The sequence below is a fragment of the Podarcis cretensis genome (assembly GCF_951804945.1).
Source record: "Podarcis cretensis genome assembly, chromosome: 1".
In the NCBI taxonomy this organism is placed as follows: Eukaryota; Metazoa; Chordata; class Lepidosauria; order Squamata; family Lacertidae; genus Podarcis; species Podarcis cretensis.
Window position 1 is genome coordinate 63,105,493 of NC_137170.1, and position 20,664 is coordinate 63,126,156.

At 40.9% G+C, this 20,664-nt stretch overlaps 2 protein-coding genes across 6 annotated transcripts in view; one reads left to right on the forward strand and one right to left on the reverse strand.

The window, feature by feature from the left end:
- GAS2 (growth arrest specific 2) overlaps positions 1–3,381 on the forward strand; it is a 120,104-nt gene extending 116,723 nt beyond the window's left edge. For all 5 annotated transcript variants that reach the window (XM_079971724.1, XM_079971721.1, XM_079971720.1 and 2 more), the window contains one exon: positions 1,007–3,381. In XM_079971724.1, coding sequence (XP_079827850.1) covers positions 1,007–1,225 — 219 coding nt within the window. In that variant the 3' untranslated portion in view covers positions 1,226–3,381. The remainder of the gene's footprint in view (positions 1–1,006) is intronic.
- Positions 3,382–4,734: 1,353 nt separating this feature from the next.
- On the reverse strand, positions 4,735–12,291 carry SVIP (small VCP interacting protein). The gene is made up of 4 exons (XM_079986521.1): positions 12,138–12,291; positions 8,424–8,474; positions 7,441–7,554; positions 4,735–6,537 (listed from the first exon to the last, which is right to left on the reverse strand). The coding sequence occupies exons 1-4, from the start codon at positions 12,198–12,200 to the stop codon at positions 6,523–6,525; spliced, it is 243 nt and encodes an 80-aa protein (XP_079842647.1). The 5' UTR covers positions 12,201–12,291; the 3' UTR covers positions 4,735–6,522.
- Between the last annotated feature and the right edge of the window lie 8,373 nt (positions 12,292–20,664).

The window sequence follows — 20,664 nt, forward strand, 5'->3', positions numbered from 1 at the left end:
CTGGAGATGGTATTATAGGGGAAATGGGGAAATGCAATATCATACTGTTACAGCATGATGCCCAGAATTCCCTACTTTGCAGGTCTAAAAACAGTTTTGCTAAATGTTGGTGTGGTATTAGCAAGAGGGGTTTTTTTTGGTATAGAATTATGAATGTATGCTTCTAGAGAAGGGAGACCTACGTCAATTCCAAGTAATGCATCATGTGTACTCTGTGCAACTCTTTAAGTAGCACACATGGATATTTATTTTGGATTATATCCAGTTCACCCCTACTATAAGTAACGTGAATAGCTGTACCATGTAAGAAGCAAGATACGGTTTCATCAAATTTCTTTTTTGTAAAAAAATATGTTTTAAGAAACAATGACTACAGTAATATGCCTTTCTAGCTCTCAATAAAGAGGCAGATGAAATTTAAATTGCCTTAAAATGAGTGGGCCAGGGAGTATTTTTTACAAAAAAACCACGATGCCCTGAGTAGTTGAATGAGTGACAATGTTTAATGAAACGACTATCCAGGACCCATTCATGGCACTTATACCTTTGGGCAACCAGCACCAATTTGGTCTTACTGTAATTAATATACGAGCTATCCTGCTTGCAATATGCTCTGAATTTGGAAAGTAATCTTGTACCTACTTGGGATAATGAAATAAGAGCCATATTGTCTAAATAAAGCAGTATAAATTTTTGTTCATTACCAGTTTTGGCAGGCAGGGAAGAGGAGAGGAAAGCTCTAAACTACATCATTTAGGGAGATATTAAACAATAGCGGGGCCCAAATGCAACCTTGCATTGCACCCATGAGCAGATGTATACTGTGGCAAAGCTTTGATTGCCTCCCCTGCAGTTTCTTCAATAGCATTGAAAGTGTTTAGGACTGAGTGATTTTCAACAGGATTACAGTGAACTGGGCTTTGAGTGTTTTCAGGAAAAAACTTGTCGCTCGCAAACATTTCAGGAGTTATTTCCCCCCTCTCCCTCTTTTCTTTTGCAAATTCAGATGCTACACAACAAGCATGTGATGGTTCGCGTAGGAGGCGGCTGGGAGACGTTTGCCGGGTATTTGCTGAAACACGACCCGTGCCGAATGCTGCAGATTTCCCGAGTGGATGGGAAAACATCTCCGATCCAGAACAAGTCTCCGACCATCAAGGATATGAACCCAGACAGCTACTTGGTTGTTTCTGCCCATTACAAAACCAAAAAGGAGATTAAGTGAAATGTTCATTCGGGACTCTGTATATGTAGGCCCATGCTATCTTCTCAAATGTAGTTTCATTAGTTGGTGCTTTAAAAGGACTCCTGAAAATTACATGCAGACTGGAAATGGCAACCCATTTTGTGGGTTGTTGAACTGTAGAACTATTTATTTCTAGTGCTGTTCCTTTTTATAGCAAGTTACCCTCGATAGGTTAATTACTACAATCTGATTTTTAAAAAACAGACATATATTTTTAGCCAAATTATTACTCTATGAATGTATTCTTAGAATGACTTATGAGTCACATTAAAGTAACAAAATGTGATATATTTGTACGAAAAACATCTATGATTCTCAATTATTTGCCCTAATTCAGAGCTCTGTGGTTAACCTCATTACTGGCATCCAAAAAGCTCCAGTTACAAAAAAAAGAAAAAAGCTGGGTAGCAGATGAGAAAAACCTCTGTCTGAGACCTTGGAGATATATTGCCAGTCAGAGTAGACACTGCTGGGCCAGATAGATATAAGGCAGCTTTCCCTGTTCCGACACACACTGTGAACTCCTCTGTTTACAGGCTGCCTCATTCATAGATGAGACCTGATTTTTTTTAAAATGCATTCTTCTGTGCACTTCATCAACCCCCACACTCCCTGCAATGAATGGGATACTCTTACAGGCAAGAGAATGTCATACTTGCATCACATAGCTCTAGGCTTTCAGCAGCTGCTGTGCCAGTGTGTTTACTGCATAAGAAGGTAGATAACTGGTGGGAAATGCCTGTATATTGTCTTAATATACGGCCTTTCCTAACTGGTGAAAGAAACAAGCAGCAAGCATGTATACGTTTGAAAACAAAAGAGCAGCCTCCATAGAATGCATGCATGTGTGCCATTGAAAGCAACATTAAGAGTATTTTTCTCCTCCCCTGCTATAATCTGTTTTAAGATGTTTCAATATGGTTCATGTATGCTTTTGGTTCCTAAGCTGCATATAACACCAGATATTGACGAGATGGCAATGCGCTGTTGGACTACAAGTCAAATGCCACCTGGGATTCCCCATTCCCCTCACCCTTTACTCTCTAAACCAGTGATGCTGTTGCAAAGCAAGCTATCTCAAGTGACTGCATCAGCGGTATGCATTAGGTGAATCGAAAGACAGTAACCATATTTACATCTGGACAACAGAAAGGCTAAAGCTGGCCTTGACAATGATAGAGAAGAGTGCCTTGGAATTATAACAGGATGGGGAGCCTGTATCCTCCAAATGTTATTGGGACTAAAACTCCCATCATCCTTGACCCTTGGCCATGCTGGCTGGGACCGATGAAAGTTGGAATCCAACAATATCTGGAGGACCACATGCCCTTAGTATAAAGAGCTAAAGAGCTTCAGATTGGCCAACATTTTGGAATGGTAAGACTCAAGTGCTTGTTTCATAGCTTTAAGTTACAGCTAAAAGTGTAAGTCCATTCAGATTTGTTTTTCATAGTAAGTACTAAAGAACACCTGTATATCTTTTTGACATAGGAATGATTCCTGACAGTCATTCTTCCCCAAGGATAGGAAGCCTGTAGCCCCCCTGGTATCATTGAACTACAACTCCCATCATCCTCGACCACTAGCTAGGCCTAGTGGGAATCGAAAACCCAACATATGAAGGTGCACAGCTTCCCCCTCCCTGTTCTGAAACTTTCAAACTTGACATGCGAATGCAATCACCAGTAGTACTCTCATGTATCTGCTGTTTGGGTGCCTGGTATTTGCCTTTAGATTAGCTCTTCCTGGCTGTTGTGCTTGAAGGGTAACAGTATAGCTTTAGGTGGTTATAGAAATGTATAGGCAGTTATAGACCATTGTCCCACTGTGTGATGGTGGGATATTCTCTGCCGCTGGATTTAGTTATGTTTTTGAGCATATTGAATAAAATATGAAAATACTACATGCATTCTCTGTAGATAAATGTTGGGGAGTGGTTATGTTACACATCTCCGTGATATATAGGAATGCTAAGGTTTTGATTTATTGGTTTTGCTAATTTTCTTTTGTCTATACTTGACAACTTTTGTGCCTTTCCTAGAAAAATCATTGTTCGAGGATTATTTGAATGATGACTGTATAAATTTGAGCTGAAATCACATGGTGCATTAGAAATAAACAGATACTTTTAAAAAAACAAACTCTCAGTGGTTCATTGCAACGTATTGCTCTCACAAACAAGTAGAGACCGACCTAAACCTACTCAGATTTTGCAGTGTTCTGGGGGCTAAACACTGTCCATGAGCATTACTTATTTATTTTATATACTAGGGCTCACGAGGCAGTTTACAGTATAGGTTTACAGTATAGTAATCCTAATCTGTAGCTATAAGAACAGTCACTTTCCGTGAGCTGCTGATGGAATGGATCTTTTGACCATCAGTCTCAGTCCAAATAAGAAGCCTACAAAACTTGGGTGTTCCATGTAGGCTGGCATTGCCTTGATCTTTTGAATGCTTTGTGCGCACAAAATGGAAAATCCCAGTTGAAGGCATCAGACCTCAGAAGACAAGCATGTGTGTAACCTCTGCTCCTATGTAGTGTCATCAGATACCTGGTAACGCTCCAGGGGCATTGCATCAAGGACTCTACCTGCAACCAATATCCTTTTGATATCAAATTACATATTTGACAAGAACCTAAGATCTTTTTATACATTACTTCAAAATCCCTTCGATTTTGGTGGAACTTGCTCATTCCAAAAAATATGGAAAGGACATGGTTTGTCTACAGCTTGTGCATTGCTTTCTTTCTACTACGCGCTCAAGTTTTCAGGGCAGTGGGAACAAGATCCTCACCTGCAAAAAGCTTCTGGATAGAGGCTATCTGCTCTCAAATTACTAATAACCTGTTTTTGGGTGTGTGAGACCCCTCAATCATCTTGTTGGGTTGCACACAAACAAGAAGAGGCAGACACTTTGCCTCTGCAATAGCAAATGGGGTAAGCAGGATTGTATCTATTCCTAAGAAGTCTCAAGTCACCTTTGGAGAGGAGAGTGGTCAGAACAAATATGTAACAGGATATAAAGCTGTAATTCACAGTCTTGCTCTCAGTGAAATTAAAGACACTTGGCTCCTGAAAATTTGTTTTAAAGATAATTCTGTATTAAATCCTTCTGTAGTATTTCTGGAAAATATAAGCAAACAGCACAACTCGTAACACAAATAAAATTCCAGTACCTTTCCACAATACCATGACTTGCCACATAAAATAACACACTCCTTTCCTCAAACACAAAATCCACATTATTCAAAGCTCTGAAATTCAAAAGTACACAGACCTTTGAAGTATGGCAACTATAATAGCCAGAGAACTATAAAAAGTTCAACCAGTAAAGGGCTGAGACTTCACACACCTACTGTATGCACTGAAAGAACACAGTGGTTTCGCACCAATTAATGTAGAAAGTGCTGACAATGGAAAGCTCTCAATCCAACACGGACCCCCTTTTTAGGAGCTCAACAGAAGTAATAAAAGAAGCATAGGCAATTCCCAAATTGGCACTTTAATAATAACTTTTCTTAGCATCATCCTCTTAAAGGATGCTCTGCATTACTGGAAATCTAGATGTCGTAAGTGTTATTCCATTGGTATTACAGCAGAAAAAAGCAGTAAGTACAGTATGAATGCAACACAAATGCCCATAATTATGTTTGAGGTATCGGTATTTTACAACGTGGCCAGGCTTTCTGCACTTTATTAAAACAATCACATTACGTGAACAAATATGAAGACAGATGCTGGACGCTCTCCTGGCAGATACTACATGATACACCGTGTAAAGCTAATGAGTGAAAGGGAAATTGCTGTAACCCACAACTTTTCTCTCAAAACTGGGCCAAATGCATCACTCCCAACCCAAACCTGTGTTATTTTTGTGCCAAAGAAAGGGAAAACATCCCATTCTCAGTTAACTTGTTAAAGCACTTGGACAGTTTTAGTTATAAATACAGTATAGCTTATGAAATTCAAGACAGAGTTTGACCTGTAGGGGAAAGGCTGCAGACATTATATTACTGTGGGCTAGAAAACAAGAAACATACTTTCTTTAGTAGAAGCTAACTCAGCAGAATGTTGAGAGGTTTTAAAACTGCACATTCCTTCCAACTTAATTTCATTCCCTTTTAATGGGGTATTTTATTGTAGGGATTCATCTGCTCTTTGAAAATCAGCACCACCTATAACAATGCTGTGGGATGGGAAAAGTTAAATAACCCGTTTAAGTTAGAGGAAGTTCATTTGGGCACTTTATTTACGCGCGCACACACACAAGGGTTGCATATAGTTTAGATTTTGTTTTGTACATTTTTTACTGAGAGATTTTTTTAAAAAGCCAAATATGCTTTGGGAGCATGCAAGAAACCACCAACTTAATTTTAAGCACAAAAAGTAAAGGCGAAACCATCTTCCCCATAAGCTGATTTAATTCCTTAGTTTTCTTCAAAGAGATTGCATGAATATTCCCTATATTTGTTTCAGAATACTATTTTAAAAATAAAGAAATAGCCAAAAAGCAGAACATGTCAAGGCATTGTACTGTCTACCCAGCCGACATGGCAGGCATCATTCAATACCAACTTAGGGACAACTGCAGGCAGGCAAAACCTTTTTGGTTTAATTGTATTTTAAGTGATTCACAATCACATACTCTCAGTGCTGTAGAAGAAAATATGAGAGATAGCAAAATAAATCCCATAAATATTGCCCACTGCCCTCCCAGAGTTAGCATTTTTAAGAATAAGACACAATTTCTTACCTCATGGTGACATTTCTCTTAAATATATGAGTTCACCCTTAAAAGGCACCAAAACTTCTATCCTCAAAATACTCACTCTCACGTTAAGATTTAAGGACTGTGACTTAAATCTTACAAGTGTGACACAAGGGGAGAAAAGGACAGAGTTAAGTATCTGGGCACACTGTAAAAAGCAGAATGGATTTCCATAAGAATCAAGGCAGGAAAATTTCATTTATTACATACGTGTCTCTTCAGGCCCCTCAAATATGTTAAGACATGCAAAACTCTAGAACATGGCAACGGAACTAGTAGGGGACTGTTGATTTTGGCAACCTCTGCTGTGCATTGTGAAGCTTTCACTTGACAATATCCTTAGTGCACATCTTTCCCCTCCCTGCTATGGTGGCAAAGTCCTGCTGCATCTTCAGAGGCAAACAATAGCAAAAACCAGACACCGAACAAGTGCCATTCAGTTGCAAGAACTGGCAAGGTCTTGGCAGTAGGATGTCTTCTTCCCTCCAGGAGCTGCCCTTGGAGTTATCCAACTTGCCACTAGGATGGGAAGGAAAAAAACAACATAAGAAGGTGAAGAGGGGATATAAATTCACAGCCTTGTTTTATCAAGGGTTTTATTATACAAAGGAATAGGCTTACATTTTGTGAATCCAGTTCATCTGCTCATGAGAGGCCACATTTAGCTTATGCATTGATTATTTCTTTCGTATTTGGTTTTTATTGGACACCTCCAGCAATAATTTTGGACAATCAGGAATGCACAGTGAATGTTTGTGTATACTCCTAGGGAATACAATTCTGTTCCACAGCATTCCACTCAAACCCCTAGGTCATCAAGTGAGGCCACTTGTGGCTGCCACACACCTTGGATTTTCATGTCAATAATACCTGCTGCAGAGCTTTAAGTGTGGTGGCACCCAGATTCTAGAATACACTCCCACTGGAAATGAGCATGGTGACAACAATTTGTTCTTTCTGGTGCCTGCTTAAGAAACTTACAATTCAACCAGTTTTGTAGCACTGCTGAATATTATCCCTGCTGGTTTTACAGATGTAGTTAATATATTCATTTTTAACTTTCTTTCTTTGTACACCTCATGACATTATCAAAGAGTGGATGGTTTATAAATTCTTTAAATTTAAAATATTTTAAAAATTATTTACTCAATTTAATGTTTTTGCTTTTAAATGTCATAAGACTCCATCGCACTCCTATTCTGAAAAATAGTTTTCAGTCGTTCAATGAAATTGCTACGCATGAAACAAAACGTCCAAGGGATTTGGATTCCCTGTGCCAAATGCCTCAACAGCAACAAAGCACTTTACAAGACACAGTTGTCTGCAAAAAAGAAGGCAATTACTCAACTCACTCTCAATAATTACTTTAAAAAGTGGGGTGGGGAAGAAGAAATTACAGCATTTAATCTTAGGCATAATTACTCTCAGTCCGCCGCCGCCTGGTCCAGGGCCTGATTCAAGGCGTTTTTCCATTTCCTCCTGTTTCCTTTTCCTTTCCTCCACAGAAGATGGATTCTTTATACCCCGAGAAGCAGACTTTAGAAAGGAATAATGAGACACAAAAATCACATGACAATCTAGGGTTTTTTTTAATATATAACAAATCAATACAACAATCACATCAAATATCTTTTCCATTCTGCTTTTTCTTTCCTAAATGAATTTCAGGTATGCACAAGGCTGCTCTTTTACATAAATCTCAAATTCAGTGGATATTAAATTCATGTAAGGTAAAGGAACCCTGGACGGTTAAGCCCAGTCAAAGGTGACTATAGGGTGCAGCACTCATCTCGCTTCAGGCCGAGGGAGCTGGCGTTTGTCCACAGACAGCTTTCCAGGTCATGTGGCCAGCATGACTAAACCACTTCTGGTGCATGGAGGACTGTGATGAGTGCCAGAGCGCATGGAAACGCAGTTGTCCATGTAGACAACTGGAGTACCCAGCATGGTGTCCATGGGCCACATAGCATCCTTGGACATTCCTTGACTCAGAATCCTCTGAGCTCTTCATGGGTCCAAAAGCATCCTTCCCCAGATTGGAAAAAAAGAGGCAAGGAAGATAGATGAAGGCCTGTGCCTTGCTCTGCCCAACCATCTCCTCTTGAAACTCTTCAGAAAAGCAAACGTGTTGCTGCCTGAAAAGTTTGGGAGACTAGAGTTATTTACGATAGCCGAATATCTAGAAGCACATACTGGTGTCCTCCCCACAGCCTTTTACTGTGCATATGATACCTAGAAACTATTACTGGATATTAATTCCAAAAATATTAGCTGTAAAGCCTATACTCCAGTGCAGCTCAGGAATGGCTCTGATGCAATTTCCAGAAAACAGCCATTTATCTATTGTTCACATTCACTCAATAAGGAAGTATCTGAGTCAATCTCTGTGCCAAACACCAGGTTACCTCCATCTGCCTTTTTTCTGCAGCTTCTGCAAGTTGTCTTCTTTTCAGCTCCTGCAGAAAGGATATAAAAAAGAGCGGTTTAAGAAGTTATTTCACACCAACTTTACTGAGGAGGAAATTGGACTTCCCATCAGTCTTTGCAATGCAGTAAATTATTCCCAGTTGTTGGGAACTCGAGCCAAAGTTGCCAGTTCTGCCTGCAACTGCATATAAGCTTTTCAATTTCCTAGTTGACAATGAGATGTCCAAGTGCCTCATCATTAGGCAAAAGTGCAACCAAGTGAGGCTACTGGAGGGGGCACATTTCAAGGTGGAAGAATACTGGGGTTCTACTCACCTCAATATCTAACTATGCAGTGGTGGGAAGAAAGAAGAAGACAAACAGTGAGGTGGCGTTCATTTCCCGCAGCTCAGGGGCAGAGCACATACATTGTATGCAGAAGATCCCAGGTTCAATCCCTGAAATCTTCATCTCCATGTTGAGCTGGGAAAGTCTCCTAAAACCCTGGAGAGCTGTGCCAGTCAAAATTGACAGTACTGGGCTAGATGGACCAATGGTCTGATTCAGTGTACCCCGGGTTGCTTTGCTCCTAGCCCATTTACATGCACACTTGTTTGGGTAAGAGAGGGCCTGCCACTCCAGTTCAGGAGTGGAAAGGGGTATGAGGAGGAGAGGGTGTGGATGTTTGTGCTCCAGCCCAACAACAGTGAGTGAGTGAACAAGTGAGCAGTCTGGTCCAGCAGCAAAGTAAAAGATGGAACATGAAGGACCTGAGGGTAGGAGAAGGGGAAATCGAAGTAAACCAGTGCCGGGAGGCAGATAGACAGAGAGATAGACAAGATGGATTTAATCTCTGTGTGCTGCTGAATGAGAAGTGGTTGGAGCAGTAGCCTGGGGTCTGTCACTGAGGTGTGAGCTAAGGGGAGGTAAATCCTCTCCAGCACATTATTTTGAAGACACAAAATGTGTGGGGGAGTACGAGAAAGATTTCAACACAGGGAAGGGAGCTTTTGGGCTTCCAGGTGCTATACATTTCAACCCCCCTTTTTCAGTGAGGTAGCTCAAGTGTGTTTTCAAGGATCTCACCACACCCTGCATTTTACCCTCACAGCTGCTCTAAAAGGGTGACCTTGAGACAAGAGGCTGGCTCAAGGTCACCCAGGAAACTTTGTGGCTGACAGGGGATTTGAACAAAGGTTTCCTCGAGCCTCGTCACACCCTAAGCACTACTTTACAATAGCTGCCACTTTGGAAATTATAAAAATTGAACCCTTTCTAGCAATTCAACTCCCACTGCTCAAGACCGTGGTCAGGATTCCTGGGAAAACATTGGGAGGGGGAATACATTTGATACCCCCCCCCCCAGTCAACCACATAGCATATCACAAATACTGAACGTGGTGGACCAGGCTCCACGTGGCCATTTCCCTTGGCTTTAAACAGGCAGAACGTAGCACTTAAGTTGCTGATTCCCTAATCACGTCGACATCGTGTACACGCCTCTGCTGAAAGAACTGCACTGGCTGCCTCTATGCTACTGGGCACCATTCAAGGTTTTGCTTTTAACATTTAAAGCCCTCAGCCACTTGGGACCAAGAACATTTAAATCCCTCAGCCACTTGGGACCAAGAGGTTATCCAAGGGACCACTCACTACCACTGCCTAGTAACTGTGCTCCTCATATGAGGCACTGCTGAGAATACTGAAAGCCCCAGAGGTGTGCTTAGCTTATATAGTGGTACCCCTGGTTACAAACTTAATTCGTTCCAGAGGTCTGTTCTTAACCTGAAACCATTCTTAACCAGAGGTACCACTTTAGCTAATGGGGCCTCCCACTGCTGCCGCGCGATTTCTGTTCTCATCCTGAGGTAAAGTTCGCAACTCAAGGTACTACTTCTGGGTTAGTGGAGTCTGTAACTCGAAGTGTTTGTAACCCGAGGTGTTTGTAACCTGATGTACCACTTTACTAGAAACCAGACCCTAAGCATTTAGCCCTGTGGAATCAATTACCAGCTGAAATTTAGATAGGCATCAAGCATATTGATGTTTAGGTGGCTACTGGATGCATTTTTATTTAGGAAGGCTTTCCCCGAGGTACGACCCAGCCATTTATGGATTTATAATTGTACATGGTGTTGAAATGGTTTTAGCATTTTCAGAGCCTGTATTTTATCTCTTTTTTTTTAATCTCATACACTGTTTCAGGCTGTGAAGCAGTTTATACACTTGTAAAACAAACAAACTATCCCAGCTGCTCTGCCTCCAACCACATTCAGCAGGCAGGTCCGATGGGAGCATTTCTAACTATGCTCAGCTAAATGTGCTTAGAATCCTCCCTGGACCAATACATAAACCAAATAGGTTTTTTGAGGGGGAGGGTGTTTTATTCACCTGTCAATTATACTACTTTAAATGTGTATTTTATGTATGATATTCACCTGTAATGTTTTGTTTTGGTATTTTATAGTGCTCATTTGATGTTTCAATTCATATCATCACTGCTATTTTAAATCTAGAGCGGAACAGAAATGTTTGAAATAAACAAATGTATCATTGCACATCATGTAAAGGTAGGATTAAAACCTCAATTCGATACCATGGAGGGAAGATACTGATATTGCTGTAGTATCAAGAAATCAATTGGTCTATATGCAATCCCAGGAAATCAAGCTGCCAGTGATAAATATAGATTTCAGAACACAAACTTTCTGGATTTTACTGTTCTACAAACTACCAAGTTTACCTGTAGCTTGTGTGCTATTAAATAAGGTACGTTGTTATAAAAAATGTATTGTCTGGGTTATTTTTAATAAAAAATGCTATTTTTTCTGCGAAAATAAGTAAATAATCAAGTTACAATCCTACGCATGCTTACATAGGAGTAAGCCCCTCTGGAGATGGTGGGTTTTGCTTCTAAACAACTACACCGTCTTGGGTTAGCTATTACGATTACCCCCGAGCATTCTCATACCAGCAGAAGCATTTACAGAGCAATTAGACAACTGCACTTCGTACACTGATAAATATTTCAAATATCCTTGAACTATGCATCCAACAGAACGCTTAATCTCTCTCTCTCTCTCTCTCTCTTATTCTCACTAACAGCAAAGTATGTGCCCTTTTTCTAGCAGGGCTTGTACACTCCAGAGTTCTGTTCTCCTTTTGAAGCTTAAAAACCACCACCAAACTCACTGGTCGCTATTCCTCTGTGCCTGTACCTGGGATCACTGGTGGCGCCTGCAACCTGGTGGCCCTTTTGAGCGCACGATTGTTCCAACTCTACCAACGTGTGAAGGCAAAAGCACGTAACAAGACACTCTATTGAGCGCGGGATAGGATTTTATTTCAAGCTGCTAGTCCTTAAGGGTGTGTCCCTGGCTAACTTCTAAGGCTTGCGATCCTACAGCCGTTGACCTGGCCCTCGGCAGGGCTTCCTTCCAAGTAGGTTTTAAAGCTTGCGCCCCCAAGGAGTTGGAAGAGATCTTCCAACCCGGGAAGGGAGGGGAAAGGAGATCACTAGAAGAAGCGAAGCGCCTTCCTTCCACCTGCGCGTCGCTAAGAAAGGCTGGGGGGAGAGAGAGAGAAATGTTTCGCTACTACTGAATGGCCAGACTTCTCTATGTTTGGGGACGGAGGGTGGAGTTGCATCTGGGGTGGCCCTTAATGGCGAAAGGGGGCTCGGAGGGGGAGGGAGACGGACTCCCCGCGCTTACCGGGTCGGGCGTCTCCACCACGTCGTCGGCGGCTCCCCCCATGCAGGGCAAGCACATCCCCATCGCCGCACCCCTGGGCCGGCCGCGGCCGGGCAGCGCCGACGCCTGGGAAGCAGCGAAGCAGGGTCCGCCCCGCTGCCCTCTGGCCTCCCAGCCGCCTCTCCGCCGCGACGCTGCCTTCCGCGGAGGGGCCGGCGGAGAACGGCGCCCCCTGCCGCTCCGGAGCCGGGGGGAAGGCGGGCCGCAACGCCGGAGAAGGAGGGAAAGAAAGAAAGAAGCGCGTCTTAAGGACCGGGAGGAGGAGGAGGAGGAGAGTCTCTCTCCATGCCAGGGGTCGGGAGGGAAGGAACTGGAAGGGAAACGGCCAGTTCATTTTTAAAAAAATATTTATTTATTTTAACAGAAAGAAAAAAAGGAAAAAAACATCAGAAAAGTACAAAACTGCAAAAACAATCACAGACATGAATAATAAAAAAACGAATTAAGAATAAAAACTCCAATTTTTAAATTCATGTTTGCATAGCTTTCTTTCTTGACTTCCTCACACCTCCCTTTTTTGTGTTCCTCTTTGTCCAATCAAATACAGCAAATCCTTACCCTTCTTCAAAACTCATTTCTAGTTATTGTGATCACTTCTATTATGTCTCCAATCTTTCCTCCTTATAATTAAACACTTTTATCATAATGTTTACTTTGACATAATATAACCTTATTTTTCCACCCTTTTTCTATTACATTTTTGCATATTTTTTAACACTGTACCGCTAATGCCATATTATTTCATATCCAACATCATTTTAGCATTCGTACACTTTACAGTGTTTCTGCAAATAGTTCTTAAACTTCTTCCAATCCTCTTCCACTGCTTCTTCTCCCAGGTCTCGGATTCTGCCAGTCATTTCTGCCAATTCCATATAGTCCATTACTTGCATCTGCCATTCTTCCAAGGTGGGCAAATCTTGTGTCTTCCAATACTTTGTGATAAGTATTCTTGCTGCTGTTGTCGCATACATAAAAAACGTTCTATCCTTCTTTAACACTGTTTGGCCGACTATGCCCAAGAGAAAGGCCTCTGGTTTCTTAGGGAAGGTATATTTAAATACCTTTTTCAGTTCATTATATATCATCTCCCAGAAAGCCTTAATCTTCGGGCACGTCCACCAAAGGTGAAAGAATGTACCCTCAGTTTCTTTACATTTCCAACATTTGTTATCCGGCAAATGATAAATTTTAGCAAGCTTGACTGGGGTCATGTACCACGTATAAATCATTTTCATAATATTCTCTCTTAAGGCATTACATGCCGTAAATTTCATGCCGGTGGTCCACAACTTTTCCCAGTCAGCAAACATAATGTTATGACCAATGTCCTGTGCCCATTTAATCATAGCTGATTTAACTGTTTCATCCTGAGTATTCCATTTCAACAGCAAGTTGTACATTCTTGAAATAATCTTCGTTTTAGGTTCTAACAATTCTGTTTCCAATTTCGATTTTTCCACCTGGAAGCCCAATTTTTTATCCATATTATAGGCCTCTCTTATTTGATAGTAATGAAGCCAATCTCGCACTTTATCTTTTAGTTTCTCAAAACTCTGCAATTTCAATTTATCTCCTTCTTGTTTTAATGGGAAACGGCCAGTTCAGAGGACCTGCGAAGCTGCGCGTAGGGTTCTGGTCGCCTCGCCTCGGAAAAGATATTGTAGGGCTGGGAAAAGGTTTAGAAAAAAAAGGACCCCCGAGATGATCCAGCGGGGGTTGGAGGGAGGGACCTCCCCACGAGGAAAAGTCGCAGCGTTGTGGACTTTATTTTTAGTTTAAAGCAGTGGTTCCCAACCTTTTTTCGGCCATGCCCCACCTAAGCATCTCTAAATCCTGATGCCTCCCCACCCCGTGACAATTAATTCTTATTATTCAAAAAGTGAACTCCCATTCACGTGGAGGAAGCCTAAAAGGCCATTAACTTGGTCTAAACAAGCTTCCAAGTTGCCCCCCTTAAAAATCAAATTGCCCCCCCCCCCGTATTTTTTTAAAATATAGGTATGTGCGGGTTTTGTTTATTTCAGGGTGGTTTGTTTGTTTGTTGTTGTTAAATGACTCTGAGTCCCCTTTGGCAAGAGAAAGCAACCCATAAAGTCAGTAAATAATAATGCATTTAAAAGGTGATGCTACTGACTAATATCATGATGAAGGTCTATCAGGCTTGTGTGTAGAGCACACCACTTTATGGAAGTGAATCATGGGCAACTTAAATATCCTCCAGGAGCCACACCTCAATGCCTGTCATGTGCGCTGCGTCAGGAAGATTTTGGGCATCGCGTGGCAGGGCAGAGTCTCACCCAAAGATGAGCTCTTGCAAGCCCACATTGTTTGCACTCCTGCCTCAGCGGCATCTGCGCTGGCTTGGTCACGTCCAGCTTCATTGGATGTTTATGGCCAAGCTGGCTTGGTCATGGAAGGTGACAGGATCCCCAAGGATGTGCTCCATGGGATGGAAGCAAAGGCTCAGAGAAAGCTCAATATGGAGGCCAACTTGCCGAAATATTGGGAAATATTGGAACAAGAAGGAGACAGATTAAAGCTGCAGAGTTTTGAAAAACTAAACAACAAAGTACGGGATTGGCTTCATTATTATCAAATAATGGAGGCTTATAATTTGGATAAGAAAATTGGTTTTCAGGTGGAGAAATCAAAATTGGAAACAGAACTGTTAGATCCTAAAACTAAGAACTTGTCAAGAATGTATAACTTGCTGTTGAAATGGAATACTCAGGATGAAATGGTGAAATCTGCTATGATAAAATGGGCACAAGATGTTGGACATAACATTATGATGGCTGACTGGGAACAGTTATGGACCATAGGTATTAAGTTTACGGCATGTAATGCCTTAAGAGAGAATATAATGAAAATGATATACAGGTTCGGCAGCACATATACTAAAATTGGAACGATACAGAGAAGATTAGCATGGACCCTAAAAAAGGGCCGCAAAATGAATCAGAGATAGAACAGTTTCTAAAGAAGAATGGTTTACCAAAGTTGTCTCTGCGGAATAGAACAATCCTGAATTATAAAATAACACAATTAGAGATTGAGGAGGCCATTCAGAACATGCAACTGGGCAAGTCTCCAGGGCCAGATGGGCTTACCTCCAAATATTATAAGACATTGAAAGACTATTTGATACATCCATTAATGGAGGTTTGCAATGAAATTATGGAGGGGAAGAAGGCACCGGAGTCGTGGAAAGAAGCTTTCATCACATTGATACCCAAACTAGAAACTGAAAAGACACAACTTAAGAATTACCGCCCCATCTCCCTCCTAAATGTGGATTACAAAATATTTGCAGACATTTTAGCAAGTAGATTTAAAAAAGTTTTAAATGAAGTAATTCACAAGGACCAGGCAGGCTTTCTCCCAGGTAGACATTTGTTTGCAAACACAAGGAACATTACTGATATTTTGGAACTCTTGCAAACAAACATTAATACAAAAGCAGTCTTGATATTTATAGACGCGGAGAAGGCCTTTGACAATATCTCCTGGAAGTTTATGAAGAAAAATTTGGAAGGAATGGGAGTGGGGCGGGGGTTTTACAATGGGATAGCAATTTATTCAGAGCAAAAGGCAAAACTGATAGTTAACAATGTGGTGACAGAAGAGTTTAGAATTGAAAAAGGAACATGACAAGGTTGCCCTATATCCCCTTTGTTATTTATATTGGTCCTAGAAGTGCTCTTGAATATGATCAGAGGAGACCGGTTGGTGGAAGGTATCCAGGTCGGAGCGAAACAATATAAACTGAAAGCATTTGCAGATGACCTAGTTTTGACCCTACAGGAGCCAGAGCCTAGTACTAAAAGGGTATTGCAACTGATTTATGAGTTTGGTCGAGTGGCGGGATTTAAACTTAATAAGCAAAAAACCAAGGTCTTAGAAAATTTTTTGACTTCTTCAGAATCAGAAAGGTTTCAGAAAGAGACAGAATTAAATGTGGTTAAAAAAGTAAGATACCTAGGGGTAAACATAACAGCGAAGAGCAGGAATTTATTTAAAGACAATTATGAAAAATGTTGGTCTGAAATTAAAAGGGATCTAGATGTTTGGTCAAGATTGAAACTTTCCTTGACAGGACGTATTGCTGCTATTAAGATGAATGTATTGCCAAAAATGTTGTTTTTGTTTCAAACTTTGCAGATTGTGGACAAAATGGAGTGTTTTGGGAGGTGGCAGAGAGATATTTCAAAATTTGTCTGGCAGGGCAAAAAGCCCAGAATTAAGTTTAAGATATTAACTGATGCTAAAGAAAGAGGGGGCTTTGCCCTGCCAGGCCTAAAGTTGTATTATGAATCAGCAGCTTTCTGCTGGTTGAAAGACTGGCTACTTCTTGAGAACACTGATGTTTTAGATTTGGAAGGATTCAACAATGCGTTTGGTTGGCATGCATATCTGTGGTATGACAAGGCTAAAATACATAAGACTTTCAAGAACCATGTTGTCAGAAAAGCAGTATTTAATTATTGGAAAACAAGACCCCAAGGTGGTTATCACCAATGGAGGCCAAGGCCCTGAAAAAACTCAATATGGAGGCCAAATGGCCGAAATATTGAGAAATAATAGAAAAAGATGGAGATAACTGGAGGTTGCAGAGTATGGAGAAAATAAAAGATAAAGTGCGAGATTGGCTACATTATGCTCAGATTAAAGAAGTTTTTAAGTTGGACAAAAAGATAGGATTCCAGGTGGAAAAATCAAAGTTAGAAACAGAACTGTTAGAACCCAGCTCTAAGATACTTTCAAGAATGTATAACTTGCTGTTAAAATGGAATACACAGGATGAAACGGTCAAATCAGCCATGATAAAATGGGCACAGGACATAGGGTATAACATCATGTTTGCTGACTGGGAAAAGTTATGGACCACAGGTTTGAGATTTACGGCATGTAATGCCTTGAAAGAAAACATTATGAAAATGATATATAGGTGGTACATGACTCCAGTCAAGCTTGCAAAGATATACCATGTGTTTGATAATAAATGTTGGAAGTGTAAAGAAGCTGAAGGAACATTCTTTCACCTCTGGTGGACTTGTCCTAGAGTGAAGGTTTTCTGGGAAATGATTTATAATGAACTGAAAAAGGTATTTAAGTATACCTTCCTTAAGAAACCAGAGGCCTTTCTCTTAGGCATTGTTGATCAGAGCGTGCAAAAGAAGGATTGAATCTTTTTTATGTATGCTACAACAGCAGCAAGGATACTCATCGCTAAAAGCTGGAAAACTCAAGAATTACCCACACTGGAAGAATGGCAGATGCAACTGATAGACTATATGGAATTGGCGGAGATGACTGGCAGAATCCGAGACCTGGGAGAAGAACTGGTGGAGGAAGACTGGAAGAAATTTAAGGACTATCTACAAAAATATTGTAAATTGTATGAATGTTAAGAAAGATGTAAGATTAGCAAAAACATGGCTTCAACAAACTAGTTATAAAGAATATAAATTTAAATTTAATTGGAAGACGAAAAGATAAATTTTGGATAAGTAACATTTTATGATTAAGTTTCAATAAGAGTATGTTAAATCCCAAAATTTGAGATATTAATATTGGAAAATTATACTATATGAATTAAACCAAGTTAATAATTTGCTGGTAAAATTTATGAGTTTAGAAAGCAGGAACAAGGGTTGTGAGGAAGTCCAAAGATGAATATGAAATGTGGATATTGGAAAAGATTGTGTTATTATCTATGTATTTTATTGTTAAACTAAAATTTAATAAATATTATAAAAAAAAGAAAGAAAATGATATACAGGTGGTACATGACACCAGTCAAGCTTGCAAAAATCTATCATTTGCCCGATAATAAATGTTGGAAATGTAAAGAGATTGAAGGTACATTCTTTCACCTTTGGTGGACGTGCCCAAGGATTAAGACTTTCTGGGAGATGATCTATAATGAAATGAAAAAGGTATTTAAATATACCTTTCAGAAGAAACCAGAGGCCTTTCTCCTGGGCATGGTCGGCCAATTGGTGCTAAAGAAGGACAGAACTTTCTTTATGTATGCAACAACAGCAGCAAGAATACTCATCGCGAAGTATTGGAAGACACAAGATTTACCCACCCGGGAAGAATGGCAGATGAAAGTGATGGACTATATGGAACTGGCGGAAATGACTGGCAGAATCCGAGACCAAGGTGAAGAGTCGGTGGAAGAAGATTGGAAAAAAAAAATAAAGTTTATTTACAGAAACATTGCAAAATTAAGGAATGTTAGAAAGATGTTGGAATGAAGTAATGTGGTTTTAGCAGAAATGATATAAAGGACTAGGTAAAAATTGATTTTTTAATTGGTGAAAGACGAGAATGTAAAATTACAGTATATTAAGATAAATTATTAGGATAAAAACAAAGCTGGAAAGGATTTGCTGAAATAGCTAATTGAACTAGAATACAAAAAAGGGAGGTGTGAGGAGGTCAAGGAAATAAGCAAAGGAAAGAAAGTTATGTAAAGGTTTGATTTGTTTTTTTTTTAATTGTGTGTATTTTTTCTGTCTTTTTCTTATTTTTCCTTTTTTGTTTTTTCTTTTTCTCTCTTTGTAATTTTTAAAATTTGAATAAATATTACTTTTTTTAAAAAAAGGATGTGCCCCATGGGGAGCTGGCTTCAAGTACCAGGCCTGATGGCAGATGAACTCTGTGTTACAAAGATGCCTGCAAATGTGACGCGAAGGCTGGCAACATTAATCCCACTGTGTGGGAATCCCTTGCAGAGGATCACAGTGGCTGGAGACAGGTCATCTAGCCACAGCAGTGACCAGAGGAGGGATGACTGCTGGGAGGAGCGCAGAAATAATAAATGCCATGGTACACCTACGTCAACACAACTGGAAGCCTTCATCTGCCCCAGCTGCAACAAAACATGTCTCTCCCATATCAGTCTCTACAGCCTTAGAGTGCCGACTGGATGGTGTGACGTCACTCCCAAAGGTGCATTCTTCCATTTTCTGCTGAGACAGATGGATGCCAACTAGACATTTATAAAATTATACATGGCATGGAGAAAGTGGCTAGGAAAAGTTTTTCTCTCCTAACACTGGAACTCATAGACATCCAATGAAACTGAAGGTTGGAAGATTCAAGACAAATAAAATAATTGGAGACATGATTGGAGACAGTGATTATTCTGAATATTAGTTGCTGGTATTCCATAAAGGCATGTTTCCCTCCTTTTTAGTCATGACTGCGCACCCCACACCTTTCACTCATGGGTTCACACTTGTAACTAATCCCATAAATTGATACACCTTTGAGTTATAGGTTGGGTTTTTTTGTGCGTGTCTTCAATATTTTGTGTGCAAGGTTCTGCCACAACCATATATGATGCCAGTTTAATGTAGATTGTGTCTTGCCGAGTAACTTTATTAATAAACTTCAGTGCATTACATCTCTCTTTTTCCAGGCAGCCACCTGGCTAGGTACAGATCTGACCTGCTTCACTTCAGCAAAGTTGCAATATCACATGTGCCTTCAAACAGTCTCCTGAAATCTGAGCAATGGAGATGAACTGTGTACCCTTCCTTGGACAGGGGGCTGCCCTTGAAGCTGACCCAGAAACTCCAGCGGGTGCAGAATGCTGCGGCGAGGCTCCTTGCAGGGTCCTTGCTGTGGGATCACATTCATCCAGTGCTTTACCACCTGCACTGGCTCCCGGTGGAGTACAGGGTCAGGTTTAAGGTGCTGGTTTTGACCTTTAATCCCTATGTGGCCTAGGACCCACGTACCTATGGGACCGTCTCTCCTGGTATGCCCTGCGGAGGACCTTAAGGTCCATAAATAGCAACACTCTAGAGGTCCCAGGCCCTAAGGAAGTCAGATTAGCCTCAACCAGGGCTAGGGCCTTTTCAACACTGGCTCCAGCCTGGTGGAACACCCTGTCTCATGAGACCAGGGCCCTGCGGGATCTGATTCCTTTCCACAGAGTTTGCAAGACAGAGCTGTTCCACCTGGCCTTTGGTTTGGACTCAGTCTGACCCTTAGGTTTCCATCCCTTTGTGTGATCTATGGGCTACTTTTAAAATGGGGCTGCATTTTAAATTGCATTTGAAACTGTATTTTAAATTGTGTGTTTTTTCTCCCACCCCACCCCCCATTATGCTTTTACTGTAATTTTTACTGGTGTTAGCCGCCCTGAGCCTGGCTCTGGCCAGGGAAGGCGGGGTATAAATAAATTTATTATTATTATTATTATTATTATTATTATTATTTACATTTTGAGTAACAGAGAGAAGGGAGGGCGAAAGAGTAACAATGCAACAGAGGGACAGAAGAAATAAAAAGTGAAAGTGGAAAGACCTCCTAGGCTTCGCTTCAGTTGAGGATGTAGACAAGCCAAAAGCAGTCAAGGAAGGCACAGAGCTGGTGAGGGGTGGTGCCTATGGAGAGTCACAAGAACTGACTAGAGAGGGATGGAGGACTGAATCTAGCCTCTGGTCCTAATGTCCTCAACCTCTGT

Bases quoted from the DNA above. Each gene is read 5' to 3' on its own strand.
- SVIP (XM_079986521.1), bottom strand. From the start codon at position 12,200: ATGGGGATGTGCTTGCCCTGCATGGGGGGAGCCGCCGACGACGTGGTG. The intron at 8,475-12,137 runs GTAAGCGCGGGG...TCCTTTCTGCAG, and splicing joins TGGTGGAGACGCCCGACCCG to GAGCTGAAAAGAAGACAACT. The intron at 7,555-8,423 runs GTAACCTGGTGT...TCCTTTCTAAAG, and splicing joins CAGAAAAAAGGCAGATGGAG to TCTGCTTCTCGGGGTATAAA.